Raw genomic sequence first — 15999 nt, forward strand, 5'->3', positions numbered from 1 at the left:
CGACCTTCCACATTGGGGACATAGGTTTCTGGGCAGGAGTTGATCATGGTGAGGGTTTGCCAAATGTGCCGTCCTCGTTGCTCATCTCTCCCTTTCGTCCTGAGTTCAAGCATCTTCAAAGTCCATGACACATTTGGTAAAGGCTGTTCTCCAACTGGAGCTCTTGCAGGCCAGTGTTTCCCAATTGTCAGTGTTTATCCTACATTTTTTAAGATTTGCCTTGAGAGAGTCTTTAAACCTCTTTTGCTGACCACCAGCATTATGCTTTCCATGTTTAACTTCAGAATAGAGTAGTTGCTTTGGAATACGATAATCAGGCATCCGAACAACATGACCAGTCCAATGAAGCTGATGTTGAAGAATCCTTGCTTCGACACTGGTGATCTTTGCTTCTTCCAGTACACTGGCATTAGTTCACCTGTCTTCTCAAGTAATATGTAGAATTTTTCAGAGACACCACTGATGGAATATTTCAATGAGTTGGAGATGGTGTTTATAAGTGGTCCATCTTTCACAAGCGTACAGTAAAGTTGGTAGTATAATAGCTTTGTAAACAAGCATTTTGGTTTCCCTTGAATGTCCCGGTCCTCACCTTAAACACTCTACACTTCAATTGGGAGAAAGCTTTACTTGCAGAGCTCAGGTGATGCTGGATTTCAGCATTAATGTTGGCCCTTGTGGAAAGATAATTGCCCAGGTAGGAGAAGTGATTGACACTTTCCAACGTTACAGCATTGAATTGGATTTGTGGTGCTGCAGAGGGGTGGTTTTGTCCTTGTTGTATGTTGAGCAATAGGCCAAGCTTTTCATAAGCTTCTGCAAAGATATTTAGGATGGTTTGGAGGTCATCCTCTGACACTACGTTGTCATCAGCATACTGAAGCTCTATGACAGAAGTTATGGTAACTTCACTCTTTGCTTTCAGTCTACTCAGATGAAAGAGCTTTCCATCTGTTCGATATATGATATCTAATGAAAATAATAAATAGAGTTGGGGCGATAACACAACCCTGTTTAACACCTGATCCCACTGTGAATCGTTCACTTTGGGAACCACTGTTATCTGTGATTGTTGCTGTCATAGTATCATGGAGGAGCTGAATGATATTCACAAATTTATCTGGGCAGCCGGTTTTCAGAAGGACAGTCCACAGGGCATTATGATTTACAGTGTCGAAAGCCTTAATCAGGTCAATAAATGTCATTCATACAGGTTGGTTTTGCTTTCTGCATTTTTCTTGAAGCTGTGAAAATCATGTCCAGTGTCCCCCTAGAAGGTTGAAAACCATTTTGGGATTCAAGAAGGGTAGCCTCGGATATAGTTAGGAGACAGTTTGTTAAGATCCTTGCAAGAATTTTGCTGGCCACAGTTAATAAAGAGATGCATCTATAGTTTCTGCAATCCATTCTATCACCTTTTTAAAAAGAGATTCATAATTTTGGCACCCCTAAAGTCTGCTGGGATCTCCTCTCTCTCCCAGATTTTCCCCCAATGAGCTTGTGAAGTTGTTGTGTAAGTTCAATTCCGCCACATTTGAAGACTTTGGCAGGTATCCCATCAGGTCCGCTGGCTTTGTTGTTTTTCAGTGGGTTAATAGCTGTACACAACTCTCCCAGATTTAGCGATACTGCAAGCTCATCTCTGATTTGTTTTTGCAGAATTTGTGAGAGGACCTCGGCAGCTATGAGGGAGTTGCGGTTAAGGAGATGCTGGCAATTGTTCTTTCTAGCGCAATGCATTAGCTTCTTTATCTTTGGCATCACTCAGTGATATCTACCTTTGTCCACTTGTGGATGTCATGATGGGGCTAACAGGACTCACCTGACCACCTGATTGCAGTCATGCCATAACACCCCTCTTGAAGCATTCTTCTTTGGAGTTAATGCATTGCTGCTACTTACTGGGATTGGGAGGGGAAGGAAGAAGGCGGTGTCAAGGTTAGTGCAAATGCACTAGTGGAGCCAATCCAATGCTCCCACCATTTGCTACACAATGATCTGACCACCACCTTGTCCTCTCCCTCTGCCTCCCATTAAGCAATAACATGGCTGATTGGAGGTCAGGTGAGCACTGCCGCTCACCAATAAAAGTGTTTCCAGCTATGAATCTCTGCTTAAAAAAGAAGAAGTGTATGATCCAGGATGGGCTTTGTTAATTGTTCAATGACTGCACTATCTAATGAATTTAAGAGTTTTAAAAATCACAGGAGCTTTAAGTGAGCAGATATATGCAACAATGATCAGATCACGACTAAAAACATAACAGAGCAGGGAAAGTATTAAACTAAAAGGGGCTGGGGAGAGACTTTCATACACCAAAAAACTGTAACTGAAGAATCCCCAACCAATCCATACCTCATTAAAACCTCAGAAACTGCAGAAACTGCTGTGACCCACTTATTAGCACCCCCTCCTTGCTAAGCACGTCTTAGTAGCTGATGTCCCACGAAGTTCTTTGCGTGGTTCTTCACAAAAGGAGAAAGGGAGCTTTGAAAAGATCAAACATGGGGACAGGGCGGCTGCGTGCTGTGTTCTTGTGCCATTCGCTTACCCCCCGTTTCCTGACCATATTTCTCAACATTAAAGCTACACTTTTGATTCACCTCAGGCTCAGGACGTTCATATCGCTTTCAGTAATGAACAGTTGTTGCCTCTCTGAGCAATTTCCTGAAACGTTGTGTTTCTCAATAAACACCAACACACAAACGGCTGCAAAATGCACTACTAGGTAATGGAATGTGCTGAGTAATAATTACTGGTGAGAAACCAATCTTGCAAATATCCAGAGATCAGCAGATCTGGGGCTTTGTTGAGCAGTGGAGAAGAAATGAACCTGAGAAAGAAAGGGCTTGGTGGAAAGGAGTTTGTTACTGTTGTTTTGATTGCAAGGAAGCAGGGGAAGAGAAGGAGACACCTATCAGTGGGCTGGTACTAGCCTCTGCTTGTAGAGTTGTTATTTGTTCATAATGTAGCTTCTGAGCTTGGCCAGCCCAAGGTATTCTGCTGCCTGAGCCAGAGCAGAAAATGCACCCCCCCCAACAAGATGCATGGTATCGAAGGCCAGATAAACTTATGCCAGAAAATCCCACAAGCGCCTCTCCTTTTCCCTGGCTGAAACATTTAATAATAATAAATAAAACAATTAAAAGTTTGCTGCCATTTCGTGACACTCAAAATCAGCTGCCTGAAGCAGTCACCTCACCTTGCCTAATGGCAAGGCCAGCCCTGACCATGTGCATGAACGCACACACCACCCCGCACTTCACAGTTCCTATAATTGAACTGCAATCTACCACCCACGCTCACTTGTCACTTGGGCACCAAAAGGTACATGCCTCCCTCTTACACTTGTCACATACCCTCTAACACTTCCCAAATGAAAATGCGACCAGCGTGTCACTCTGCTATTCTCGTACCAAGGAATGATGCAGAAGCTCCACACACACTTCACATCGCATATGATGAAAACGGTCCATCTGCTCTTTGCTGTATAAATTTTCTCAGCAGTAACCTAACCTATGTGCTCTCTCTTTTTTAATAGTTTTCCCCCCCTCTTTTGTATAAAGAGATGCTGCTGGGGCTGGGTGGGAGGGATGTCATTGTCATAGGAACGGAGGAAGCTGCCTTATATTGAGTCAGACCATTGGTTTATTTAGCCAGTATTTTTAACCCTGATTGGCAGTGGCTCTTCAGGGGTTCAGAGAGGACACTCTCCCAGCCTTACCTAGCAAAACAGGGGATTGGTTACTGAGGATTGCAAATTAGGGTTTCTACCACTCACTGGGGTGTGCACTACATGGCATGTTAATATTGATTAATGTACATAGCAGTGTATGTGTATTAGTGGCACTGTGGGTTAAACCACAGAGACTAGGACTTGCTGATCAGAAGGTCGGCAGTTCGAATCCCCACGATGGGGTGAGCTCCCGTTGCTCGGTCTCTGCTTCTGCCAAACTAGCAGTTCAAAAGCACATCAAAGTACAAGTAGATAAATAGGTACTGCTGCAGCAGGAAGGTAAACGGTGTTTCCATGCGCTGCTCTGGTTCACCAGAAGCGGCTTAGTCATGCTGGCCACATGACCCGGAAGCTGTACACCGGCTCCCTCAGCCAGTAAAGCGAGATGAGCACGGCAACCCCAGAGTCGGTCACGACTGGACCTAATGGTCAGGGGTCCCTTTACCTTTCCATCTTCCTCAGCCTTTGCCCCCAAATGCAAGAAATTTAACTTGTATAAGTTAGGGAAAGGTGGCTGGGTACCATGTAGAATGGTAGATATAGTAACCCACACTAACCAAACTTGGGCATCCACTCTCAAAAAGGGGGAAAAGGATAGTGACTCTACTAGGTACACCCCAACTTTCATAGATCCCCACAGGGAAATTTCAATCCTGCACACAGAGGGCATGTAGGTCCAGGCAGTTGCACAGCATATCCCTTAGATCTTGAGAGCAAATCATTAAGAAATAAACACTCAAGGAAGCAAACCCACTGAGAAATTCATTTTGCATGGGGAATGTTTTCTTCTAAAACTTAGAAAGATCCCTAGTGGATAAAAAAGTTTCCTTATTTAGATGCAAAACTCTCTTAAATCTGGCTAATGGACTCTTTGAGAATGCAGATTGATATTTTTGTGCTAAGATAGCATTGCTGGTTGTCTCCCCCAGGAAGCCATTACCTAACACTGGCAAGATGAGAACAGATTTATTTTCCTGCAGCAGCTTCAAAGGTTGTGCTGAGTTGTTCCTTGGACTGGAAAAGTCTTTAACTCTGAATTAAATAAACCAATCAGAAGGCATTTGAAATGGAGCACTTCATGAGTGTCAAGATCCCAACAAAAGTTCTAGCATAGGAAGGAAACAAAAGCATTTTGAGGATAAAACCACTTGCATCCACTACAATTTAGATTCTGTAGTTTTGGCAGTCAGTCTGTGAAGGTGTCCTAAAGCACTGCCTGGTCCTGTGAGGATGGATGAACTTCAGCTGATAGGGCCCAAGAATGTGTTTGGAAGGGTTAATTTGACCACTTGTAAACTTGTCCACTATGGATCTTTTTCTTCTAGCAGGGAGGGAATAGCTGGCTAATATGTCAACTATGACTCTATCTGAATGGGGATAGCCTTACTATTCTTGTAAGAGATGGAGGCTAGATTTGATCCAGTTCACACTTAAAGCTGAACTTACCTACTTTGCACTTTCTGATAAACTATATGAATTGGGGGGAAACAGCCATCCTCTGAAATTCACACTTTTCTGAATTTTACAATGCATTTCTCTAGCCAAATAATGTGTATAAAAATGCATATCCTATAGTAAAGTGTGTCTAAGAATGCTTATACTCCTAAAAAATAACATATTAATTCCATACACAAATGTGTATATTAGGAGAAATTTGCAATAGAATGCTGGTGAATTTCCAGGAAGACTTAAAGATACATATATCACAAACTAATGCAGAAATGTAGAGAAGTCAAGATTGGAAAGATTGGAAAGATAAGAAACTAAGAGCAACTGAAATTGACGGATTTGACTGTGGTAACCTCCTATCTGCATTACTAAAGCATGTTGTATGTGGGGCTGCTTTTGCAGAGTGCCCAGAAACATAGTCTAGTGCAGAGTATAGTGGTAAGAGTTCCAGCTGCAACTGAGCATTACAAACATATTACACCAATACTAAAACCTTCACTGCCTCTTGAAAGTTATGGTTCTAACCTAGAAAGCTCATGGCTTGGGACCTTGCTAAAGGGCCGTCTTACCCATAGGCACTAGGGGTGGGGGGCACCCGGGCACCGGGCTCTCAGGGGCGCCATGCCAAGAGTCTGGGGCCCAAGAGTTGAGTCCATGGCAAGCTTTTCTGCCCTCCTGCGAGCCTGGGACTGGGCAACCGGGAGGGGTGCCGGTGGATCTTTGCACCCCGGTGCCGCATATGCTTAAGACAGCCCTGCCTTGCTACACCTGGGATTGCCTCCCACATCCCCATAGTGCAACTCTTTTGTTGCATCAAGGTCTTGACAATAAAGATATCGTAATATCGTAATATCCCCACATGGAAATGGAGTTGTGAAACTGATACTGTTTTTTTAAGAGCAATAAAGAAATAAAAATAATAAATGAAGAGAAGAGAAGACCACTTATGTGGTGATCTGCTACAGAACACCCCCACGGCAGCTCTTGTGAGTCATCCCTGAACAGCCATGACTCTGTAGGCTACAAGCCCGTCAGTGCAGCAAACTGAGTCTCTTGAATGCACACCAGCGAAAAAGCAACTTGGAAGCTTTGTCCATTATAATACTGCAGTGTCTGTCTCAGCTTTTTACAAATGAGCATGATACATTGCTATCTTTTCAGTGCAACTGAAGAAAGCCAAGTGTGTCCTGATTATATCAGTCCATACCAGCAAGTGGAGAGATAAGGGTAGTATGGTCCATCCGCTTTGAAGATGTGAGAGTGAGGGAGGAGAGCCAGCCACCAAATTATTTTTAAATTCCTGCTTCTAATGATTCACATTCTTCTGACAGTCACAAAAGAGATCATTATAGATTGCAGCATGTATCACACACGAAATGTAGAACTGGATTCTTCCATGACCCTCATTTCCCCAGAAAATTGGCTTCCTGTATTGAATGCTTTTATCATTTTAAAAACAATTTCATGAAGATACTTCTGGCAACTGGGACAAATTCAAATATTAGTATGACCTCGCAAGTGGGGAATGAGAGCAGCTAATGAGAGGGAGCGTGTCTCAGCAGGATAGATTTATATGAGGTGCTGTAGAAGAGCGGATTTTAATTTACTGTCTCAGTAGCAGCCTATGCTGGTGGTCTGGGTCTTCCTACCATCTCCCCCAGCAGAAAGTGAAACATTAGATGTGAAATTGTGATGAAGAGGCATGGAAAGAAGAATTTGGGAAGACTCCAGAGATTCTTCCACCTCCCCGTTTTCACGTTTGCAACTTAATGAGTCACCAGATATAAGGTCAGGTAAGGTAAATAACCCCTGGATGGTTAGGTCCAGTCAAAGGCAACTATGGGGTGTGGTGCTCATCTCACTTCAGGCCAAGGGAGCTGGCGTTTGTCCACAGACAGCTTTCTGTGTCATGTGGCCAGCATGACTAAACCGCTTCTGGCGCAATGGAACACCGTGACGGAAACCAGAGCGCACAGAAATGCTGTTTACCTTCCTGCCACAGCGGTACTTATTTACCTACTAGCACTGATAAGCTTTCTAACTGCTTGTTTGGCAAAAGCTAGGACAGAGCAACGGGAGCTCACCCCATCGTGGGGATTCGAACTGCCGACTTTCCGATCAGCAAGCCCAAGAGGCTCAGTAGAGACCACAGCATCACCCACATCCCTTCTCCAGATATAGGACCTGAAAGTGACCATACTTCACACAAAAGCTTCAGAGAAAGATTAATGCAAATGCTAATAGAAATATATAATATCTCCAGTGACTGCTGTTGTGAATTAGTTATTCTGTTCTTATATATAATTGGGCTCTGCTGCATAGCTAAAACAAGTGAGTGTGAATAATAGACCCCTGCAAACCTTCCCCACTGAACACGGATCATTTGGAGACTGCTCAGGGTGGGGGAGTGGCATACATTGGCTCCCAGTACATTTCCAAGCACAATTCAAAGTGTTGGTGCTGACCTTTAAAGCCCTAAACAGCCTGAGCCCAGTATACCTGAAGGAGTGTCTCCACCCCCATCGTTCACCCTGGACACTGAGATCCAGCTCTGAGGGCCTTCTGGTGGTTCCCTCCTGCGAGATGTGAGGTTACAGGGAACCAGGCAGAGGGCCTTCTCGGTTGTGGCACCTGCCCTGTGGAACGCCCTCCCATCAGATGTCAAGGTGTCAAGGAAATAAACAACAAGCTGACTTTGGGAAGACATCTGAAGGCAGCCCTGTTTAGGGAAGTTTTTAATGACTGATGTTTTAATGTATTTTAAATATTATGTTAGAAGCTGCCCAGAGTGGCTGGGGAAACCCAGCCAGATGGGCGGGGTATAAATAAAAAATTATTATTATTATACATGAGGATGTTGGAGGTGGGCACCCTGTGCGTGCCCCCCCATCCACATTTTAAGAATTCATGTGTAACCTTGCATTGCAGGCTGAAGGTCTTTTCACTCAATCCATTCCATTTTTATTTTATTTATTTTTTTGAAATCTCTACCAGATTCAATCCTTCTTCTGCAACTTGATTGACTGCATTTACAGCTTCTCCGCTGCTTAAATTGTATTAAAGTTATGAATAAAGTTGAAGACTGAGGAAAGGATGAATTGGATGTGAGTTTAGAACATTCAGCCTATTCTGTGTTGAGGCCAGAAGGGTCTGAACTAAGCAAGAGTGGTGGCATCGTACAGATGTTCTAGGAGGCAGGTACAGGTGCAAAGGGTGAGAAGGGGCAGTATTACGAGAATGTTATTTTATTCTTTAACCAACCAGATCATGGCAATCAGTCGCGTTTGATGGTACAGGTGTTGCTTTCTGTTCTTCACAACCAGCTACTGGGAAGGAGGGGGAAAAGGCAGTGGGATACTTGGTGTGTTGCAGCTGCGGAGCCAACCCAGTGTTCCTGATGCTGTGCCCGCACCATGCCAAACTACCCACCACCTTGTCCGTTTCCCAGCAGTGATGCACAGTGAAGCCAGGACAGGAACACAGTCCAACCTGTGCTGCCCCGGCAGCCATTACCGATTACAATAATATAACATGAAAAAATCATAACTGAACCAAGTGTGTGTCTATATATCTATTGATGCCTACCTACCAAATGAGGGTATCACTTTTGTTTCTGATGAAGTCAGTTGTAGTCTTTGAAACTGTATGCCCGTTAGCCTCTAAGATGCTATAGGATGATTTTCCTGTTAAAGGCATGTATGGGGGAATCTCGTTTCTTTCCTGCTGTCAGATTCAGGGATGTGTTCCCCTTTGACAGAAAAAGGCAATGCACTTAAAAGTTTTGTTCGGGTGTATTTTAAGCTGAATCCTCTTTTGTTTAAAGCTGCTGAAAATTTAAAGACATGAGCTGTAATGTAGCAGAGATGAAGTCTAGGTTTTTCTTTTTTTGTGAGGCCTGTGCTCTTACCTATAAAGTGTAAAGGAGCAAAAGGATGCTCCTGAATGCCTTATGCTAAAGCACAGGCAAGCCTCCGTGGGGGCCTTGAAAAGTACCCGTATTTTTCGCTCTATAAGATGCATCAGACCACAAGATGCACCTAGTTTTTGGAGGAGGAAAACAAGAAAAAAAAATATTCTGAATCTCAGAAGCCAGAACAGCAAGAGGAATCGCTGCGCAGTGAAAGCAGCAATCCCTCTTGCTGTTCTGGCTTCTGGGGTAGCTGCACAGCCTGCATTCACTCCATAAGACGCACACACATTTCCCCTTACTTTTTAGGAGGGAAAAAGTGAGTCTTATAGAGCAAAAAATACGGTAAAGGCTAGAAACAGCTCTCCGAATTTGCAACTATAAACTCTTTCCCAACCATCCCTCTAGCCACCAGGCCATATTTTTGTGGTCTTGTAAGATGAACTGTCCCATGGCAGAGCTGCCCCCCCCCCCCGTTTAAGTAGAAACAATCAGTGTGACATAGGAATACCCAGCAACAAAACAGTGGATATACTGGTGCTGAAATAACACCAGTGATGATACCCCACAGCTCAGTTATTGATGCAGTAACTTGGATGAACATGTGGAACTCCGGTGCCTATAAATGTTGCCCATTAGTTCTGGCTTTGTTCCCTGTTCCTTTACTCCTGCTAATCTGCTACTTCCAATGAAATTAAATCCTCCACATGCTTCACCACAGTACACACAGTGCACTTGCCCTTCTGAGCCATGTTCCACATTTGTGCTAGTGTAACTGTCTATCATCCCAATATCTGTGGGGGAGTGGGTGGGCTCAGTCTGTACTGACAGCGGAACTCCCATCTATGGTCAAATTAGCCCAGTCCTGAACTGCAATAATACAGAAGGGAAATCATATCATAGAATCACAGAATTGTATAATTGCAGAGCTGGAAGGGACACAAAGGGCCATCTAGTCCAGGTCCCTGCAATGCAGGAATCACAGCTAAATAACAAGTATCAAACCTAAAATTTTTTCAACTAAACCTAATGGGGTGCGGGTGTGTAGTATAAAATCAAAGCATGCAAGTGATTGCAATAACTCTCAATATTTGCAACAATCTGGTATTGCTTTAGAGTGAGAAGCCCATTATCAGTATGAGAGATTGCAATATCCATTTCTCTCATCCTGTCAGCTCAATGATTTTTGCTTGCACACAATGGGATTTTGCCCCTCTTTGCCCCCTGTGTACACTGGTGCGAATGAACCAATGGAAGAGGAATCTGCCTCTTTCTGGGGCACTTCACTCATTTCCTGCTGTATTTTACAGTGACAAACCAAGAAAGAAGCTGATGTCTGGAGATACCTGGTAACTAGAGCTTAATTCATTAGGGCTTGGCATATGGATTGAGCTGGTTGAAGGAGTTACTAATTTTTATAGACACTCATGTGTGCAAAAAGAATTTCCCACCCAAGTTTGTGTTGCTGAATGTGATTTTTGTCTTTTCAGGTTTTTCGACGAGCTGACAAGAACGGTGAGTGACCTGCCCACATGATTTCCTTGCCCTTCTTTTTTTTTAATTTATGTCTCATCATTTAAATATATAACGTTAGTCCATCTCAAAGACTAGGCTTGAGCAACCAAACCCTCTTACCCCACAACCACTAAGCTTACTCAGGAATCTTTGGTGGAATCTTTTTAAAAGCCCTGGTACACAATATCTAGTGGATCATCCCTATCTATATGTTTGTTGACACTCCCAAAGAACTCTAAAAGTTTAGTTGGGAAAGACTTACATCTGTGGAAGCCATTCTGGTTTTTCTCCAGCAAGACTTGATCTTCTAGATGCTTTGTAATTTTATCTTTAACAAAGCTTTCCACCTGTTTTCCCAGAACAGAACTTAAGCTAATCAGCCTGTGATTTCCAAATCCTCCTGGATATATTTTTTTAAAAATTGATGCTGCATTGATCACTTTCCAGTCCTCAGCTATGGTGACTGATCTTAGAGACAAGCTACATTTGTTTTTGTTAGAAGTTCAGCAGCTTTAAATTTGGATTCTTAAAGAACTCTTGGGTGGATGCTATCCAAACCCAGTAACTTGTCAGCTTTTGGTTTGTCAATAAGTCCTAGAACTGTGTTTCTTTGCCTTAGTTCCTCAGACTCTGTTCCCAAGAAAGTTGGTTAAGGAACAGGGATCTGCCCTACGTTTTCTGTGCTGAAGACAGATACAAATAATTCATTCAGCTTCTGTGCAATCTCCTTTTTTAGCAAACCTTTGGTTCCTTGTTGTCCAAAGGCTTAGCCACCTTCCTAGCCAGTTTCCTGCTTCTAATACTTGAAAGCCAACCAGGAAAACAGATGAGTGGAAGTTGGGACCTGGTTCTCCCCATTCCTTGTCCTGCATTCCACCACTCTAGCTTTCATAATTTCTGAGCAACCATGAGAGCTATAAACTTTATGATAAATGAAGGCCAATGTTGTCTAGTTTTCAAGTTCTTCAACAGATAAGCAAACTCCAGGCCTCATGGGTGAGTGGATACATCCAGGCTCTTCTATAGCCTTGCTGACCCAGTCTGTGGCCTATGGTTCAATTTAATCCCTGGATGTTTCTGACATTCCTGTGCCCCCTGCTGTCTATCACTTTGGCAATTGCTGTCTATTATTTCCCATACCCATGCATCCTTGCCCTTGTCATACAAACTTGCATGTCAATCATTCTTCCTACTTAGGCCAAATCCATCTATCAATGCTGATCTTTCATTGCTATTCTGCTATCTGGTCTGACCTTTATATCCCCCGTGGCTGCTGTGTTCACACTCCTGTCACTCCCAGGAAACAGATCTGTATTTTATTATTTATTTATATTTTTTAGTTTTATTATGCACACTTGTCCATTTGGCATTTTATTTTTGTTCCACTTTTAGAGTGTTTTCTGCAATTGTTTTCTCACAACACTAGCCATTTTAAGTTTTCCCGTTTACAAGTGGAAAACTGAGTACAAACTGTATTGGCTCACTCAGATTGCACCCATGGCTGGATTTTAACCCTGGTTTCATAAGTCCATTCTTTGGGCAGCTTTCTTTATTCATAAGAAACGGCAAGCTGAAAAGAAGCAGAAGGTCTGTGCATTGGCTAACCACCGCTGCCAAAATATGACTAGGGAGGAGATAATATGGATCTGACAATGATGTTCATGTAGACAGGCCCCTAGTATTCTGCACAGACTGTGGATTGGTTCATACCTCCATGTGCTGCTAGTCTCTGTGCAGGTTCAGAATCGTAAGTCTTACTTCAGTAGAGCACCTGCACTTCCTCCAAGATGCAACTTGGCAGTGGTGGTCAGTAAACATGCAGAACTCTTTGGTTTTCAGTGTCTACATGTCCTCCAGCTGCTCAATGGAGCATAAGCGCTTAAGAAATACCTGCTGGATCAGACCAGTGACCCATCTACTTCAGCAGCCTGTTCACACATTAGCTACCCAGGTTCCTGTGGGAAACCCTCTAGCAAGACCTGAATACAAGAGCACACTCCCTCCTGTGGTTTTCAGCAGCTGGTATTCAGAATCATTACTGCCTCCAACCATGGAGGCAGAGCAGAGCTGTCATTTTATTTATTTTATTTATTTAATTTCTATACCACCTTATACCTGAAAGTCTCAGGGCAGTTCACATATATTATCAAATACATAAAATCAAAACAAAAATAACAACCCAATAAACCCCCCTCCCCAAAGAGCCAGCATTTTAAAAAGGGTATGGGATGTAGATCAAGTGAGGCAAAGGCCTGGTTAAAAAGGAACGTTTTTGCCTGGTGCTTAAAGGTGTATAATGAAGGCGCCAGGCGAACTTCCCTGGGGAGAGCATTCCACAGACGGGGAGCCACTGCAGAAAAGGCCCATTCTCGTGTTGCTATCCTCCTGACCTCTCGAGGAGGAGGCACACGAAGAAGGGCCTCAGGAGATGATCTCAGGGTCCGGGTAGGTTCATATGGGAGGAGGTGGTCCTAACTAATAGCCACTGATCTCCAAGTGAGTGAGAGTGATCTCCAAGCATGAACAGTGTGATATGTCAGCCAGGAACCCATGGATCTCACCTGCATCAGCCTCTGCCATCTCAGTGAAAACCTGTGTCTTCAGCACTGCTGATGTTGCTCAGCAGAGACCTATGAATTCCTAGAGGAGTAGCCCTGTTAGTCTGTCACACAACAGCAAAGAATCTTGTGGCCCCTTCCTAAAGATGGCCGTAGCATATCTGGTAGTCTTCAAGGCGCCACAAGATTCCTTGTTGTTTTTCTATGAATTCCTGGCTCCAGTGTTATACCATAATCTCTTCCTGTTGCACAGCTTGCTGAATTAGACAAAATAACATACAGAGACTCATGTTGCTCTCATCTCTGCAAAGGTATAATTATTCCTTCTCTTTCATTCAAATGTAGATGATGGGAAGTTGTCATTTGAAGAATTTAAGAACTGTTGTGCCGATGGCATCCTCAACTCTGAAGAACTGTGGGAGTTGTTCAGTGGCATTGACAGGCGTCAGTCAGGGTAAGGAGGCACCTGTTATGTTAACAACAAGGAGATTTCAAGCAGAGTCAGTTCCCCCTCCCAACACCCATTGCACTATGTCAGATTAGCATGCACTTAAAGCAAATGGGTGCGTTATATAGATAACAAAGATAATATTCTCTGTTAGAGTTGTCAGATATACAATGCAGACATTTGCTGTAGCTCAGAGGCAGGGTATCTGCTTTGCACACAGAAAATCCCATATTCAGTCCCTGGCATCTCAAGGTAGGGCTGGGCAAGATCCTTGTTTGAGACCCTGGTCTAGTTTGTTTTGTTCTCATGAAAGTACCCTTAAGTAATCTGGACTTAACTGATGTGGAACCTAAAGCTTTCTCTTGGCAATACAGACTATGTAAGCATGCCACGAGAGGATCAAGAATATGACTAGATAGATGGTGTTGCCTATTGTGGCCTGGATTGCATTTAGTGCTGAGACAAACCATGGCTTAGTGTGAATGCACAAATTTCCAGAGAGGAAATTGTGGCTGCTTAGCTCCTTTTCTCACCCTGTTGCTGTGGCACTGTTGTGTGCTACGCTATTGATTGGCCATCCCAAGCTGAGCTCATGGCTTGTTTACAGAGGAGGAGACTAGCCATGAGCCTGGGTTTGGATGACATACTAAACCATGGCTTAGCTTGCAGCAGCAGGAGGACCAGAGGAGGGACAAAGTGGCCACAATCCCCTCTCCAGGCACTGGCATGCTGGCATGTTTTCACTAAAGCAGTTTGGCTCAGGGCTACATATGAGCAGAGCCACGTGAGATTTCATTCTACTTAAATTGGTTTAGTCCTTTTCCGTCTTGCTGTATTTTGAGTTTTGAAGTATACAATGACTGGTATATATAGAAGAACCTGCCTTAAGTTTTGGGATTAGGCTGAATCAATCTTCCTCAGCCTGGTGCCCTCCAGTTGACATCTGAGACTAAGTTGTAGTCCTATATATATGGAAGGCACCAGGTTTGGGAAGGCTTGGCTAGATGACCTTCAGTCATTCTCCAAATCATCAAGGATTTATTTCATCCAGTGAGACGGCAGAATAGTTTGTCTGTGAGCTACATAAGGATGCATTATGTCGATATGGGAGCATCATGGAGCTTGAAGATGGAACTCGGTAAGCCTGGGAATTAAAAGCTGTTTTAAAAATAGTCCAGACTCTGATCATAATTAAGATAGTGTGTTAACTTCACAGCAGCATACTTGAATTGCATGGATCAAAATCTGCTTTGCTATTTTTGTCCAAGTGCAGATTTCAATGGCATGTAAACCCTCTATGAAATATGCAGGCAAGATGTTTGTTTGTTGGCTTGCTTTTAAGCCCTACAGTGCGGTTTTGTCCATCACAGCGAAACTTCAATTACACTGTAAGATAGATGGCCTTTCTGCTGCATTGTCTCAGCTTGGCCCCTTCGCTTATTTTGAATAGACAGCATCCAGACAAGAAACAAACTTCCCAAAGGAAAACAGCTAGAAATGCTTCAGTCCTCCCTTCATGTGAGCCAGTAAATAAACCAGGACATCTACAGTTAACTTTCATTTCCCATTTGGTCCAAACTGGGAAACTGTGGTCAACAGCTTTGGAAGCAACCAGGATATTAAAACAGTTTCAAACTGGATTAATATCCTGTCTTGTTCCAAAGCTGGTAATCACCCCCCTGTATGGACAAAATGGGAAGCTGTGGTTAGTTAGAAATTTCCTGGTCTTTTTGATGGCTTGGACGATTGTCTGAATGTGGTGCAATGCACATGTACATGATTATCATACCTGACCATCTCCTTGCAAATAGGATGTTATATCTAACAGGGAAATTCTCCATGCAGTTTGTGGGGTTAGACTGTATGATATTCCACAGCATGTGCTTGCTGTGGCTGGTATCATTTTACTGATCTTAACACAGATCAGCTTTTGGTGCTTGATCCTTAAAAAAAAAAGCTACAGTTGTGTTTGGATGCCCAAAGCAAATCCATGTGTATTGCTTACTGTGGCTGTACTGCTAAACTGATAACTGGATAACTGAAAAGTGCCACTGCCGCAGATAATAAAAAAAGGCAAGTCATGTGAATTGACCCTGAGTGATCACCAACATGTGGCATCTGAGATGAAGGACTCATGAGTCTGAGGGTTCAACTGTCAGGAGGATTTGGGTCCTGACCACCATTGTCCACTGGTGACATAGAATTGATTTCAGCATCTGCTCTTGTTGTTCATTTAAGTGTGTGAATACCTGGTCTCAGGTTTATCTTTGCCAGGCAAGCTAATTTCATGCCCATATAAATAAAACATGTTTCAATGAGAAAGGAAGACAGATGGAGCAAATCAGGGTCAGATTTTATTTTTCTTTTGTTTCTTTTAATAAAAGTT

The 15999-nt window shown here is 43.3% G+C and overlaps 1 protein-coding gene across 1 annotated transcript in view; it reads left to right on the forward strand.

Annotated features, from left to right (window-relative positions):
• NECAB3 (N-terminal EF-hand calcium binding protein 3) overlaps positions 1-15999 on the forward strand; it is a 79736-nt gene that overhangs the window by 19350 nt on the left and 44387 nt on the right. Inside the window, exons 2-3 of the mRNA XM_081917198.1 lie at positions 10583-10607; positions 13511-13619. Of these exons, the coding sequence (XP_081773324.1) occupies positions 10583-10607; positions 13511-13619 (134 nt within the window). The remainder of the gene's footprint in view (positions 1-10582; positions 10608-13510; positions 13620-15999) is intronic.

The sequence above is a fragment of the Podarcis melisellensis genome (genome assembly GCF_964234715.1).
Source record: "Podarcis melisellensis genome assembly, chromosome: 6".
Taxonomy (NCBI): domain Eukaryota; kingdom Metazoa; phylum Chordata; class Lepidosauria; order Squamata; family Lacertidae; genus Podarcis; species Podarcis melisellensis.